At 41.2% G+C, this 16,121-nt stretch overlaps 1 protein-coding gene across 1 annotated transcript in view; it reads right to left on the bottom strand.

Moving 5' to 3' along the window:
• LOC129700108 (potassium voltage-gated channel subfamily H member 5) overlaps positions 1-16,121 on the bottom strand; it is a 170,047-nt gene that overhangs the window by 108,949 nt on the left and 44,977 nt on the right. The window contains exon 3 of the mRNA XM_055640308.1: positions 5,844-5,950. Within this exon, the coding sequence (XP_055496283.1) occupies positions 5,844-5,950 (107 nt within the window). The remainder of the gene's footprint in view (positions 1-5,843; positions 5,951-16,121) is intronic.

The following is a 16,121-nucleotide window of genomic DNA, read 5'->3' as shown; positions in this document are numbered from 1 at the left end:
TGAAACGTTGCCTATCCATGTTGCCTGACTCGCTAATTTACTCGAGCACTTTGTGCCTTTATTTTAGTATCCCAACATCTGCAGTTCCTGGTGTCTACATATCATGCATTCTACTTCAGTGGAAGTGAGTGACCAGGTAAGGGCACTGGAGTTAAAGATTGGAATTATTGGATAGGAAGCAGAGTTTGTAATGAGAGCTGGAATCGATGGATTCAGGTTGCCCAGCAGCACATTGGAGAAAGCTGTTGCTCATCTACAACTTGCTGTCAGGCAGTCTGATACCACGGAGGTGGTTGTGAGACCAGAAGAACAGAACCATATCACTTTGCTTATGCAAGCTGACCACTTGCCATAGACAATGGCAATTCAGCATACAGTAGATGAGCAAATCAATAATAAACCCAGGGAACATGAGATGACATGTTTCTATGACAGTGCAGTGACCAAAGTGAAGTTATTGCTGGAGCTGAAAAACACATTTTAGCCTTTCCTAAATCAGCTTTTCAAAGAATACAGGTTCTTTGCAAATGTGCCTTTGATGGCAGTGGTGCAGAATTTATAGGGAGATGGAAAGAAATGACCCAGTTTATTTTGTTTTTGAAGATTTGACATCACATGTTCCTTCCCTGATATTTATGTTTCTCTCTTTACTACTGACAGACATGACAACTTCCTTTCATGGCAATGTGGCAATTGGTATCTGATCCTCTGCTCAGAACTCAATAGTCACACTGCAGTTTTGAACTGAGTTACTTCAGTTACTGCCGCATTTACTTTCAACTAATCTGCTTCCAGTTTATTGCAGACCAGTCCAGCATGAGTGGGAAAAATTGCTGTATGGAAAATAAGGACCTAAACATAGCCTTTCCTCGAAGTAGGAGAGCAAAACTGTGCCCCTGGAGACTTCTGGCATTATTCCATCAGTGTGCATGAAGTCAAGGTGAGGTTCCATTGTAGGTATCTCTACCACCATGTTGAGATTACAAGTGGGGTGGCACGGTGGCGCAGCGGTAAGGAGATCCGGGTTCGATCCAGATTACGGGTGTTATTTGTATGGAGTTTGTATGTTCTCCCCGTGACCGTGTGAGATTTCTCCGGTTGCTCCGGATTCCTCCCACATTCCAGAGACCTACTGGTTTGTAGGTTAATTGGCTTCGGTAAAATTGTAAATTGTCCCTAGTGTGTAGGTGTGTTAGTGTGCTGGTCGGCGTAGACTCATGGGGACGAAGGGCCTGTTTCCGCTCTGTTGCTCCAGAATGAACCAAAATAAACCGCCCACCACAGCTAGAAAGAGGTGACAAATACATTGTTGGAAAGCTGCATACTTACGTAATTTAAATCGTATCGATGCCAGGATGAATTGGACAGTTCTTATCAACTCTTGATCCCATGCTGGATTTCTAGATGATCCCAGCTAGCTTTACAGCATGTGCTTTACTCTTCCCGATGAACCCTGACGGGACTTGAATATGCTCACAGAAATTCAGTACCAGTTACTCGAAAAACCTAATATACACTGATAACAGACACAAAATGCTGGAGTAACTCAGCTGGACAGGCGACATCTCTGGATAGACAAAATGGGTGACATTTCGGGTCAAAACCCTTCTTCAGTTGGGTCTATCTTCGGTTTCAACCAGCCTCTGTAGCTCCTTCCCACTGAATCGAGCTCAAAATTTCTAATGGGCCTGTCCCACTTAGGTGACCTTTTAGGCGACTGCAGGAGACTATGCGGTCGCCACATGGTCGCCACATGTTTGCGGGTGGTTGCCAGGGACTCTCTTTCATGGTCGTGAGAAATTCTTGCATTCTGGAGACTAGTCGCAGCCTCATTATGGTCGCCATGAATTTTTCAACATGTTGAAAAATTAGCGGTGACTAGAATGAAGCCGCCAGGGAGAGTAGCGAGAATTCTCGAGCCCTAGGTGGGTCGCCAGGAGGTCCTAATGGGTTGCCAAGAGGTCCAAGGTTCTCGGAGGTTCTTGTAGGTTGTAGCCAGTGCTGATCGGTGAATTTCATTGGCTCATTGGGGGAAAAAAAGGTAAGCAGTAGTTTTCAGAACCAAGGATAACCGACCGGTAATGTTAAATGTCCGCCGAGCTTCACAGCCGTGTTTATCTGGCTTCTTAAATGTTGGCTCCACTCCTTCTCCCCCTTTCTCCCCCTCCTCTCTCCCCCCCCCCTCTTTTAAAGGACTTGCCGTACACTGTGCTTTAGCTGTCTTAATTACAGCGCCAACCTTCCTGTTCATCGCGATGTGTGTCTGTATCACCTTGGCTTTTTAGACAGTCACTGGCAGTCTGCTGAAAAATCGCCTAAGTGGGACGGGCCCATAACTTTATGTAACTTCTCACTTTCCATTAAAACACTGATCTGGTTCCCCCCCTGCCCTCTTTAGCTCATTGAACTCCACAGAGGGTTCAACTACCATTCTACAGCTGAGAAATAATTCCTTGACCTGGGTCGGGACACTAGCTGAAGAACAGATGGCAGCATTGAACCAGAATAGGATGAATGGAGATTTTATGATCATAAATGGATTGACAAAAGATAGTAACCCTCTAACCTTCTCAAAACTATCGACGGCCATAATCAGTTTGCTTTTAATTTAAAGTGCTTGTAGGAATAAATAGAACATTCTCAAAGCAAGTAGTTGGTCAGAGAATCAATCATTTCCTCCTTTTTCTCAGGTCTTCTGAGAATAAAACCTCCATGCCGCTGCCAATCGGACATCCTGGCTTAAGGAGACCTGACAGACGTCTAGATGCCCATGTGCAGGGCTTAGGTGCGTGGTTGGTGGTAGTGAGTGGTTCCTCTCTCTAGCTCAGAACTGAAAAATGTAAGTCCCTGCCATGAGCTGCTCAAGGCATTTTACTGCACTTAAATGGAGGATTTCAACTGGCTTCAAAGAAGAATAAAGGTCCTTTGAGTTGTCCCTAGTGACCCTGTGCAGGTTCAGTCATTGAGTCACCCAGTCTCGGATACCTCGGGGTGGACTTTCACAAAGCAAGATACTCTTTTGCACAATACCTGGTGAGGTGCATTGGAGCATTGTGTTCTGTTTAGGTCACCCTTCGATAGGAAGGATGTCATTAAGCTGTAAAGTGTGTTGAAACATGAGGGCCTGAGCTATGAAGAGAGGCTGGGCAGACTAAGACCTGATTCCTTGGAACACAGAAGGCTGAGGAGTGTAAAATCATGAGGGGAATTGATCGTGGATACACAGTGTCTTTTACCCAGATTAGAGGATATCAATAAGGGTGGCACGCTGGTGCAGCGGTAGAATTGTTGCTTTACAGCGTCAATAACCTGGGTTCGATCCTGACTACGGTTGCACTTTGTATGGAGTTTGTACATTCTCATGACCACATGGGTTTTCATGACTACATGACCACATGGGTTGTCTCCGTGTGCTCCGGTTTACTCCCACACTCCAAAGATGTACAGGTTTGTAGGTTAATTGTCTTCGGTAGAATTTAGGGAAATGGGAATTGTCCCTGGATCGTGTTAGTGTACAAGGATCGCTGGTTGACGCGGAACTGACAGACCAAAGGGCCAGTTTCCGCACTGTATTTCTAAATTAAACTAAAACAAAACTAAACTTAACTAGAGGACATAAGTTTAAGATGAGAGGGGAAAGATTTAATAAGAACCTGAGGGGTAACTTTTTCAAACTGATGGTGGTGGGTATATGAGCTGCCTGAGGAGTTAGTTGAGGCAGGTACCTTAACAGAATTTAAAAGACATTTGGACAGGTACATGGTTAGAAAGGGTTAGAGGGATACAGGCCAAATATGGGCAGGTGACCAGCACAGAATGGGCATCTTGGTCAGTACGGGTAGGTTGGGCCACAGGGCCCGCACTGTGTGACTCTTTGACTCAAACTAGAATTTGCTTTAGCTTTCTGGTTCCGGCACCTGAACAAGATACATGAAGATTGTTTAAAGTTTGTGCCCCAGACACTAAAAAGCCAACATTACAATAGGCACACTTCCAGGAAGGATTAGAGCATGGTAGATGGGGATCCAAAATTAGTGGTCTTTTTATGCTATATGTTTGTGGTGCATGTATATTAGCTGTTGAGTCCAATTGTGTCTTTAGGTTTGGTGGGGGTCACTGCCACAATAAGAAATGGCATTACATGTTTAATTATTACAACACTGTACATATCATGCTTGAGTGTCAAATACCACAATATGTTTTTCAAAGTGTGGTATCACAAATACTGCAATATGTTTGATGCCCCCAGTCTACAAATCATGTTTCATTCCAAAGTAGAGTAGAAAAAGAACTTGAACACACCACAGTATTCATTTTATACCCCAGAATTGAACCCTCAGTATAGCCTCTGGCTTACCAGCTCTGCCCCTTCCTCCTCCTCCTCTTACATCTCTCAACAGCCTATTATGCTTTGTATTCTCCCTAACCTTTCCCCTATTTATGCTGTGGTAGAACAGAATGGCTCCCATTTACACATGACAAACTGCTTTCTGCAGATTATGATTCACTATTTGTCAAACTTTGGTTTAAAGTCATTTCTTACCAACAACAACCAGCACTAGTAACGTATAGTATTGCAGACACATCAAGAAAGTCAACCAGCAATTAACATGTCATATATGATCATTTTTGAATGGGAAAAGGATGGATCAAAGTACTGAAGAACGCATATTAATTCATACAAGACCAAAGATAAGGCATAACTGAAGTAGCACATCTGCTCTTTATACCACGGGTGGGAGGTGACCACTTTTGCACTAACTCGACAATGTTGTGTGCTGTACCACAAATATGTTTGAACTCTCTGGACTTCATGGTGAACTTTTAAGTTCACTCATCTCATGCAAAAACTGTGCGCTAAGGAGTTTAATTCACCTTCTGTAGTCCAAGTAAAAAGTAATTGAACAGACTAAACCCAAAATAGTTATTATCACTACTAAATTCATGCAACCCAATTAAAATGTATCATTCCACATAATGCTTGAAACTTGCCAGTTAGTAAGTCAAAATATGCTGGAATCTCTTCCAGATTATCACAGAACTCACAGAGTGGTGAATCTCTGGAATTCTCTGCCACAGAAGGTAGTTGAGGCCAGTTTATTAGCTATATTTAAGAGGGAGTTAGATGTGGCCCTTGTGGCTAAAGGGATCAGGGGGTATGGAGAGAAGGCAGGTACGGGATACTGAGTTGGATGATCAGCCATGATCATATTGAATGGCAGTGCAGGCTCGAAGGGCTGAATGGCCTACTCCTGCACCTATTTCTATGTTTCTAACCCTTTTTGTAGCGTCTAATTCTTGGACTGAGCAACAGTACATGATTAAACTATATACTGGACTAGTGTTTGCTATCTTTGAGATTCTTTCACAAATCTAAATTTCAGGAAAACTAGTTGAGTAGAAGCTACCTTGAATGACAGAATTGATCGGTATGGGACTTAAGTGGGCATTGACTATATAAAGATTATGTGGATTGGACAGGTTTGGAGGGATATGGGCCAAACGCGGGCAGGTGGGATACGTTTGATATATGGGCAAATTGGGTCAAAGGGCCTGTTTCCACATTGTATCACTCTATGACTCTAAGGTTAAGGTAGTAAGTATTCATTGAAGATGGTGCTGAAGATACTGTTGATAGGGAGTTGGCTTTCTCATTCATTGAATCTATATCCATCATACAGGGGATTCAAACGGTGGCATTTAAGAAGAACTCTCATATTAGAAAACTATCTGAATCAATAACTAATGCTATAGCTTTATGAGTTCTTACAATCTTATAATTTAAAATGTATTCCAAGAACATCAGAAACTATTGGATTTATTATTGAATTATCATTACTTACTGTTTTTTTGATACAGAAGAACTTCAAAGCAATTTGATTCATAGTTGTCGAATGTCTGTCTGACCTTGTCTACCGTCTTCATTTCCGTTAGGTCACCGTACATGAAACTGGGCAGTACAAAAAAGAAAAATCCAATTATGATATTACAAAATCACCTGCTCTTTCTTCTCTTGCCATTGTGCTCTTCTTAATTAGATCTATGCTAGATTGAAACCATTAAATCAAATTAATGTTTAGTGTTGGGAACAGCTGAATTTCTATTTCACTGTTGAGAATAAATGTGTTTGTTTCAAATAGATTATAAAAAGATCTCCAGTACCTCAAATACTCGTGTATGGCCATGCATTCAAAAGCAAAGAACAATTGAGCATAAGAATTGTAGCTTTATAGGGTTTTGGTTAGGCTGCATTTGGAGTATTGCTTGCAGTTCTGGCCGCCCCATTACAGGAAGGATGTGGAGGCTTTGGAGACGGTGCAGAACATGTTTAGCAAAATGCTGCCAGGATTAGAGATTATTACCAATTAGCAGAAGTAACACAAACTATATAAACTTATGCGATGCATAGATATGGTAGAAACAGAACCTTTTCCCCAGTGTGGAAATATTCAAAGAATGGAGGACATAGCTTTAAGGTGAGAGGGGCAAAGTTTAAAGGTGATGCATGAGGCAAGTTTTTATACAGAGTGGTGGGTGCTTAGAATGCATTGACAAATCTACATCTCCGAATACAGATTTGAAAAATTCTCTTTTAAGGGGCCTTCTCTTCTATTTCTACTTTCCACTTTCTCTCTTCCTTTTTTATTTTTTATATACACACTTCACGTTTTCTACTCTCTACCATCTATTTTTCCACTTTTTCCTCTTTCTATGGTTTTCTTTTTCTTGTCCTGCTTACTTCCTTCTCATAACATAAAACTAGAGGTTGTACATAGAATGGATTACGGTATTACATAGTTGGCACCTAAAATTGGGTTCCACTGTACTGTTTTGTGCTGTATTAACTTCTAATAAAATAAACAAAACAAAAAAAAAGAATGCATTGACAATAGTGGTGGTGAACGCAAATATAATAGTGGCATTTAGGAGGCTTTTAGGTAAACAAGTGGGTATGCAGGGACTATGGTGATATGGATCATGTGCAGGCTGAGGTGATTAGTTTAACATGGCATCGTGTTCATGTTCAGCATAGACATCTGGAGCTTAAGGGCTTCCTGTGCTGCGCTATGTTTTATGTAATGTGCTGTAATGCCTCTGAAGCATCTTTACCACTACATAGATGTACAGGTTTGTAGGTTAATTGGCTTCGGTAAAATTGTAAATTGTCCCTAGTGTGTAGGATAGTGCTAGTGTGCAGGATGATCATTGGTCGGCGCTGACTCGGTGGGCTAAAGTGCCTGTTTCTGTGCTGTATCTCTAAAGTCTACAGCCTAGCAACATTTTGGCTGCATTGAGTAGTGGTGCCATAACAACGAACACCATAGTCTTCAAGACTCTAGAAATGCCTATTCTCAGTGAATTTTACAAAGCATTGCTTTTATGCCTGGCTCTCTTTCATTATATTATAGTCTCTACAGACGACAGAGGAGAAGGCTAGCAGATGATTAGTTGCCAATAACTGTATTGAACAAGCAGTTCTTGAATGGCTGATGCACAGCAATAAAGACAAGTTGCAATAAAAACGGAACCGCAGATGCTCGTTTATACCAAAAATAGATACTAAATGCTGGAGTAACTCAGCGGGTCAGACAGCATATCTAGAGAAAATGGATAGGTGCCGTTTCGGGTCGGGACCCTTCTTCAGATAAATAAAGACAAGTTGTCAGTCATCGTTCCATTGTTGTGAACATGTTAACATTATGGAGTCAAGCTTTTTTGAGGCCACGATAGTTTTGGAGTGAACAAGAACCTATTCATAAAATTAAGTTCCAGATTGCATAGACGACAGTCCCTGATTAAATAAAGGCAGGCTCTTCTTACATTTGCCTAATTTGGGTGAAAAAGGGGGAAAATATTAACTGACGTTAAGATATATCAAACTCCAGTAAATGCATTTTGCATTTACATATAACATCTGTAATTTTTCACTGTTGTTTCACATGTTTTGTTTTCTGTTAAGTGACAATAAATTTTCAGTGTATTGATTTCAAGTGAACTGAATTTTAGAAACACGATTCGAACAATATAAATTGTGCATTTAATTGTTTTTCTTTTTTGTATGGCTTTGTAAATATTTGATTAGTGAATAAATGTATATAATTTGGTGTACGTATAGTGGCTGGTGTACATATGGTGTACATACAGCTGCTAAATGTGTATAAGATAATTACAAGCAGTTGAATAAGGGGTGGGAATTAATAAGCTTTGGCTTCTTCCTGCTCCTTTTCGGACACATATGATTTCATTTATTTATAGATATTGTTTATGACACTTTATAAATATTCTTGTTTTGTTTTTTGTATGCTGTTTCACACTTGCTTTTTATTCTTTTATTCTGTTAGAAATAAATAATAAAATAAAATGAAAATAAAATAAATGTGTACAACAGCAAAATTTACTTAGTGTTCAGAAAAGAATGATGTAGGAATGTAAATGACACAGTATTCATTATCTAGCTTTAGTTCTAACAAGAGGCAATGTGGCATAACAAAATAAATATTTTAAAAAACTGCAGATGTCAGATATCTGAAATAAACTTCTGATGAAGGATTTTTAATCTGCACCATTTAATCTTATTTCTCTTTCTACATAATGCTACCAGTCTTTCCAGTCTTTTCTGTTTTCAGGCAGCATCATTTTACACGTTTGCTATCCATCTGGGCGTGCAGTACCGATCTTTAGTGTGGCAATAGAGATAAAATGTAATTGACTCTCCATTTACAGATGCCATTTGTATCTTGGAATAATGAGTGCAGGGAGAGCATAAACATTGGATGTGACAAGCTGTTACTGCATTTAATGGCATTTACTTAATGTCTCGTATTTTAATTCTGCCAATGAGTGGAACAATTTATGTGGGATTTCACACCTCATTTCCTTTCATTAGATAACATATTTACAAAATATGATAAAAGAAACGGCTTATGTTCATGTAGCTAAAAATGCCAATTGATTGCATTATACAGACCATTAGCAACATGAAGCCTGCAATTACAGTCATTCAGTACGATAACACCAGACAACTCAAGCAACATCTGTATTATTCATCAATAGAAAGGTGCTTCAGAATGTTTTTGGGTTTTATACAAATCCAATAATTGGATCATAGAGATATAAAGAAATAGATGCACTGCATAGTCCAAGAGGCCTAACAAAACCATTACCCGCACAAATCAGAATTAATGACTTGAAGCTATTAAACCTAAGTGGGCAACAATCAAATGAGCAATGAAAATCATAATAAGATTCAAGATATGAAAAGAGCACCACTCCATTTTACAAAAAAAAAGTTTGATGCTACTGCAAACATAAAATATATCTATCTTCCAAAATTCTGTGTAATTATAAATAAAGCTATAATATAGAAAATTACCTACTTTAATAAATTGTAATTACATTTTCTTATTTCTAGTGATTTATTGAACTGACAAGCATTCGTACATAAAATTAGTATTCAGTTTTGAAACCACTAAATTGCTATTGACCATAAAGAACATTTTGTGTCTGGTATTTAAACTTGATGTTAATGACAAATCATAATTTCAGTGCACAGGTTTTACTAACTGAAAACTTATATTAAAACCACATTAATTATACTCAACAATCTAACAATGCTTTAGTAGGAAATGGAACTGAAAGAAATGTTGGTGAAGGATAAACCTGATTAACTCATTTTAATTTATTACCCATTATCATAAGATCTTATTAAACCAATATGAAAATAAGACATCAGCTCCAGATGTGATCTACCAGTTTCATAGAAACATAGAAAATAGGTGCAGGAGGAGGCCATTCGGCCCTTCGAGCCAGCACCGCCATTCATTGTGATCATGGCTGATCGTCCCCTATCAATAACCCGTGCCTGCCTTCTCCCCATATCCCTTGATTCCACTAGCCCCTAGAGCTCTATCTAACTCTCTCTTAAATCCATCCAGTGATTTGACCTCCACTGCCCTCTGTGGCAGGGAATTCCATAAATTCACAACTCTCTGGGTGAAAACGTTTTTTCTCATCTCAGTCTTAAATGACCTCCCCTTTATTCTAAGACTGTGGCCCCTGGTTCTGGACTTGCCCAACATTGGGAACATTTTTCCTGCATCTAGCTTGTCCAGTCCTTTTATAATTTTATATGTTTCTATAAGATCCCCCTTATCCTTCTAAACTCCAGTGAATACAAGCCTAATCTTTTCAATCTTTCCTCATATGACAGTCCCGCCATCCCAGGGATCAATCTCATGAACCTACGCTGCCTCAATAACAAGGATGTCTTTCTCAAATTAGGGGACTAAAACTGTACACAATACTCCAGATGGGGTCTCACCAGAGCCCTATACAACTGCATAAGAAAGGAAATAGTGTTCAATATAACTTTGGCATTATCTCTGTGAATGTTTTTGGTTTCACATATATTACTAATAGTTTCAGCTGTAGATATCCTTGTCTCTATATATAGTAACAATGGATACTTCCATCTACCATCTGAAATGGCTCAGCAAGGAGATGTGCATGGCAAGTATTTTACACAGAGGATGGTGAGTGGCTGGAATGTGCTGTCGGGGGTGGTGGTATTTAAAATTCATACGGATATGCAGGGAATAGAGGGTAAACGGTTATGTGCAGGTAGATAACTGATGGTCTTGGCATCATGTTCGGCACAGACATTGTAAGCTGAAGAGCCTGTACTGGTCTACGTTCTACGTCCCAAGTCAAGGGTAGATAGGCATAGGATCCAGGGTAAGCTGTTAAACTGAACACAATACTGGCATGGTGGTCGGAGGCAGTTGGCGGTTGAGAGGGTTGTTTTGTCGATGGAAGTATGTGAACACCAGTGTGCCACAGGGATCAGGTTCCTCTGTTATCTCGTCAGCAGCAGCCTCTGCAGCCCGTCTGCGTTTTTATTATTTTTTGTCATGTTTTTATGTAGTTTTTGTTATTTTTTGTTGGGGTGTGTGTGTGTGTGTGTGGGGGGGGGGGGTGGGAGGGAGGGGTTAACTTTTAATCTCTCCCTGCACGGGAGACCCGACCTTTTCTTTGTCGGTCCTCCGTTGTAGTTGGGGCTGCAACGAGGAGCGGCCTCCAACAGGAAGACCGGGGGCTCTGGTGCCGACGACTCACCTCACCGTCGCGGAGCAGGCCGAGTCCAGAGCGGGTGGAGCGGTGGTGGAGCTGCTGCTGCTGCGGCCCGACCTCCGGAGATTCGGAGGCTGCTACTGCGGGTCTGGCAGACGGCGGCACCGGGAGCCTGCGGGTCACTGGAGGGAGACCGCTTTTCAGGGCTCCCACAACGGCGACTTCTCCTGCCCGAGTTGCGGGGTCGAAGAGCTCCTGGAGCGGGGCCTCACAGCACCGCCCCGCGCGGCTTGGAATGGCCGCGGGACTCTGCGAGCGCACGCCGGGGGCTCCAACACCAAGACCCGGTGTGCGACCTCGCACCACCCGGCGTGGCTTTAATGGCCGCGGGACAATAGCCATCGCCAGCCGGGGGCTTTGACTTTGACTTTGACATCGGGGGGGGTGGGGGGGGGGGGAGTGCAGTGGAGAGAAGTTTTTTGGCCTTCCATCACAGCGATGTGATGGATGTTTATGTAAATTATGTTGTGTCTTGGGTCTATTTGTTTGTAATGTATGGCTGCAGAAACGTCATTTCGTTTGGACCTCAAGGGGTCCAAATGACAAATAAATTGAATCTTGAATCTATCTGTAATATATCTTAATGTTTTGGATGAGAAAGTGGACAGCATAACTAGTAAACTTGCAGATGACACCAAAATTGATGATGGCAGACAATAAATGCTACCCTTACAAGTATTCCCCATGTTCCATGTGCAAAACATTATATAAGACCTTCATCCTGCAAGATCATGCCAGTAATCATGAATAAATTAGCCAAGGTAAATGAACTTTTTTCTCGTGATTCTAATCCCAAATAATAGATCACAGTGTGCGCCCAATTCCCTTTAATACAATCAAACCCCAGAGGTGACAAATCCAATTTACTCTTTACTGTTCCAATGCTTCCCCTCTGTCTAAATGTGCAATTCTTTCTTCAATGTTCCAAAACACAAAACGCTGGAGTAACTCAATGAGTCAGGCAGCATCTCTAGAGAAAAAGAACAGGTGACATTTCAGGTCGGGACCCTTCGTCAGTCTGAAAAAGGGTCTCAACGAGAAACGTCACCTATTCATTTTCTCCGGAGATGCTGTCTGACCACTGAGCTTCTCCTGCTTTTTTTTGTCTATCTTCGGTGTAAACCAGCATCTGTATTCCCTTCCGACATATTTCTTCCATTTAATATTCAGCATGGCTTTGTGCATAGGAAATCTTGTCTCACAAATTAGATTGTTCATAAAGTCATAAGTGACAGGAGCAGAATTAGGCCATTCAGCCCATCAAGTCTACTCCGCCATTCAATCAAGAGTCAAGAGTGTTTTATTGTCATATGTCCCAGATGGGACAATGAAATTCATACTTGCTGCAGCACAACAGAATATGTGATCCTTGTATGTATCAGAAAAAAAAGAAAAAGTTCAATAAATAACAAATATAGTGCAAATAACAAATAATAATATACTTTGCAGTTCAGAGCTCATAGCTTATTCGTTGTGTTTAATAGCCTGATGACTGTGGGGAAGAAGCTGTTCCTGAACCTGGACGTTACAGCCTTCAGGCTCCTGTACCTTCTTCCCAATGGCTGTGGTGAGATAAGTGTGTGGCCAGGATGGTGTAGGTCCTCGATGATTTTGGCTGCCTTTTTGAGGCAGCGACTACGATAGATCCCTTCGACAGTGGGGGGGTGGCTGATGGATAAATCATGGCTGATCTATTTTTCTGTCTCAACCCCATTCTCCTGCCTTCTCCCCATAACCCCTGACATCTGTTCTAATGGTGTTTTATTTGAGGAAGTAATTAAGATGATTAACGATGGTAGGGAAGTGGACATTGTCTCGCTGGACTTCCGCAAGCCCAGTGGCAAGGTCCCACGAGGCACATTGGTCTGTAAGGTTAGAACACATAGGATCCAGGATGGGCTATCAAATTGGATACGAAAAACTGGGTTTGTGGTAGCAGGCAGTGAGTGGTAGTGGCTGGTCTTCTTGTGTGCTGTTGACTCAGTGGGTGAAATATGCAACTTGCACTATCTGAAACTTGTTGGTCTCCCAACACAGCGAGATGTCCTTCAGGAAATGTTGCTAACCAGCCCATTCCAGACAGTAGGAGTACATGCTGAGGAATGCACTGAAGCTTGGCAAAGCCAACGTCGAGGCTCTGTGGAGAGAGGACTACAGTCTAGGGTCCTTCCACTGGTGGACATTGAGAGGCAGAGTCTGGTGGGGATACCCCTCAAACAAGGGAAGTGATAGGACCCCAGGAGGCTAAGATGCTTAGTGTAAAGATAGGTGCGAACACTACTGAGTATGACACTATTTAATGTATAGACACTGCAAATGTAGGAAGAGATTTGGCACAGTTGGTGTTTTGTAGATATTTTATTCTGAATAAAGTGTACTTTTGGGGGGAAAAAGTTAAACTGCATCCATTATTTTTGTGAAGGTTTGAACATGTCTTGCCAAGCTCACTCCCATACCCACCACCCAAATTGTCCCCACCATCCTCATCTTTTGCAGATTGGAGGGCTGTGACCGACAGCGTCCCACAGGAATCAATGCTAGGTCCTCTGTTATTTGTCATGTATATTAATGATTTGAATGACCATAAGACCATAAAACATCGGAGCAGCATTAGGCCATTCGGCCCATCGAGTCTACTTGGCCGTTTGATCATACCTAAACTATTTTTCTAATCTCAATTTTTCATTCTCCTGCTTTCTCCCCATAACAATTGATGCCCTCATTAAACAAGAACCTATCAAAGTCTGCTTTAAAAATACCCAATGTCTTGGGCTCCACAGCCATCTGTGGCAATGAATTTCACAATTGCACATTATTCCACTATTGAATGAGGATGTAGGTTAAAGTAAGTTTAGTAAGTTTGCAGAGGACAACAGAACTGATAGTATAGTTGATAGCAATGACGCACCACCATTTAATGTGATTTAATCCACAATCAGTACCCCGTTCCTGCGGATGTCTAAGGTGACAATGGGATATAGATCAAATGGGAAAGAGGGGCAAGGGTATGGTAGGTAGAATTTAAATCAGTCATGTGCAAAGTGATGCATTTTGGAAGTTAAACTAGGGCAGGACATACACAGAGAATGGCAGGTGCCTGGCAAGTGTCATTGAACAGGGAGACCTGGGAGTAAATGCACATAGTTCCCTGAAATTGGCAATGCAGGGGTGTTGAGGTGGCACAAGGCATGGATACCTTAATTGGCCGAGACACTGAATACAAGAATTGGGATATCATGCTATAGTTCTACAAATCAATGTTTGGCCGCATTTGGACTAAAGGTTGGAATTCTGGTTGCCACATTGCAGCAGAGATGTGAGAAGGGAAGATGTTAAACTAAAGACGGTACAGAAAGGATTCACAAGGATGTTAGCTAGAGTGGAGGACTTGAGTTATTTAAATAAATTAGATAAGTTGGGCATGGTTTTCCCCGGGGCAAAGAAATCTAAGAAACAACATGATAGAGATATATAAAATTATGAGAGGCATAGATATGGTAGATAGCCCGTCTGCTTCTCATGGCAGGGGTGCCTCTAAAAACTAGGAGTAATAGGTTTAAGGTAATGCCCCTGTCCCACTTAGAAAAACTGAACGGAAACCTCTGGAGACTTTGCGTCCCACCCAAGGTTTCCGTGCAGTTCCCGGAGGTTCCCAAAGGTTTTTGTCAGTCTCCCTAATGGACGAAAGTGGTTTCTGCTTCTTCTATGTTCCGGCTATTATTTCAAAAAATTCAAAAATTACCGATTTTTAAAACAGCAACCTATTTTTAGTCGCGGCCGGTTTTTAATTTTTTGAAATAATCGCCGGGCAACACCTTCAAAATCGAAGCAGAAACCACTTTAAAACGGCAACCATTAGTCGTGGGTTTTTAATTTTTTGAAATAATCGCCGGAACATAAAAGAAGCAGAAACCCCTTTCAACCATTAGGGGAGACTGACAAAAACCTCCGGGAACCGCACAGAAACCTTGGATGAGGTGCAAAGTCTCCAGAGGTTTCCGTTCAGGTTTCCTAAGTGGGACAGGGGTATAAGAGTGAAGAGGTATAAAGGAGATCTGAGGGATATATTTTTCCACACAAAGAGTAGCTGGTATCTGGAATGAGCTGCTTGCGGAGGTGGTAGAGGCAGGAAAAGCAACAGCATTTCAGGGCCATCAGGGCGGGTCTAGATCCATGTGGAATTCATTAATAAGGACAAGTGGGATTGGTAATAGATAGCCAGGGTTGATGAGCACAGATGCGCAGCAGAAGAGCCAGTCTCTATGCAATTCAACTCTATGACTGGGCAAAATTCACTTGTTCTATGCCATTCATTATTTCATGCTCAATATCACGTCTAGAGTACCTTCATAATTTAGGGAACAATAATATATATTTTTAACTCATCACATTCCCTGTAGGTCTGTAACTTCATTATCTTGCTCTGAAATCATCAGAGCAGTGTTGTTTAATCACAGTTACCGAGTCATATGAGGAAAGTAATCCTATGCTTCGCCCAAAGCAAAATCCAAGCTATTTACATCCTCACACAGAAAACAAAAAAATCCAGGGCTTAATTATCGCTACATGTTTGAATTGTTTCAGATGAAGCAATGAATGGTAATGCAGTAATTAAGTTAAGTCTATATTATACTACACTAGGAATACAACATTGCAAATTGCTTTCTTTTTATCTAGTTTTCTTTACCCATTCTTTTTAAAACATCAACACTTGCAGAAATGCCATGCTGCTACCAATCATTAATCTTACTTTGGTCATTTTATTTTTAGAAGCCCACACAAGTAAAATCAATAAATGCACATAGCAACTAAAGATGATACTATAAAGATCCTCAGCACAGATTTAGCAGAATTCTAGTTCTTATATTTTATGATGCAGGGTCTGTCAAGATTTTAAAAAACCAAGCTCGATACATTCCATGAAAATATATAAGAAATACTTTCCTGGGGACTTGGATCACGCTCATACTCAGTAGTGTTCGCACCTATCT

The sequence above is a fragment of the Leucoraja erinacea genome, chromosome 9 (genome assembly GCF_028641065.1).
Source record: "Leucoraja erinacea ecotype New England chromosome 9, Leri_hhj_1, whole genome shotgun sequence".
Taxonomy (NCBI): Eukaryota; Metazoa; Chordata; class Chondrichthyes; order Rajiformes; family Rajidae; genus Leucoraja; species Leucoraja erinaceus.
Note: the sequence above shows the minus strand (reverse complement) of the source record. Positions and strands in the feature narration are given on the sequence as shown.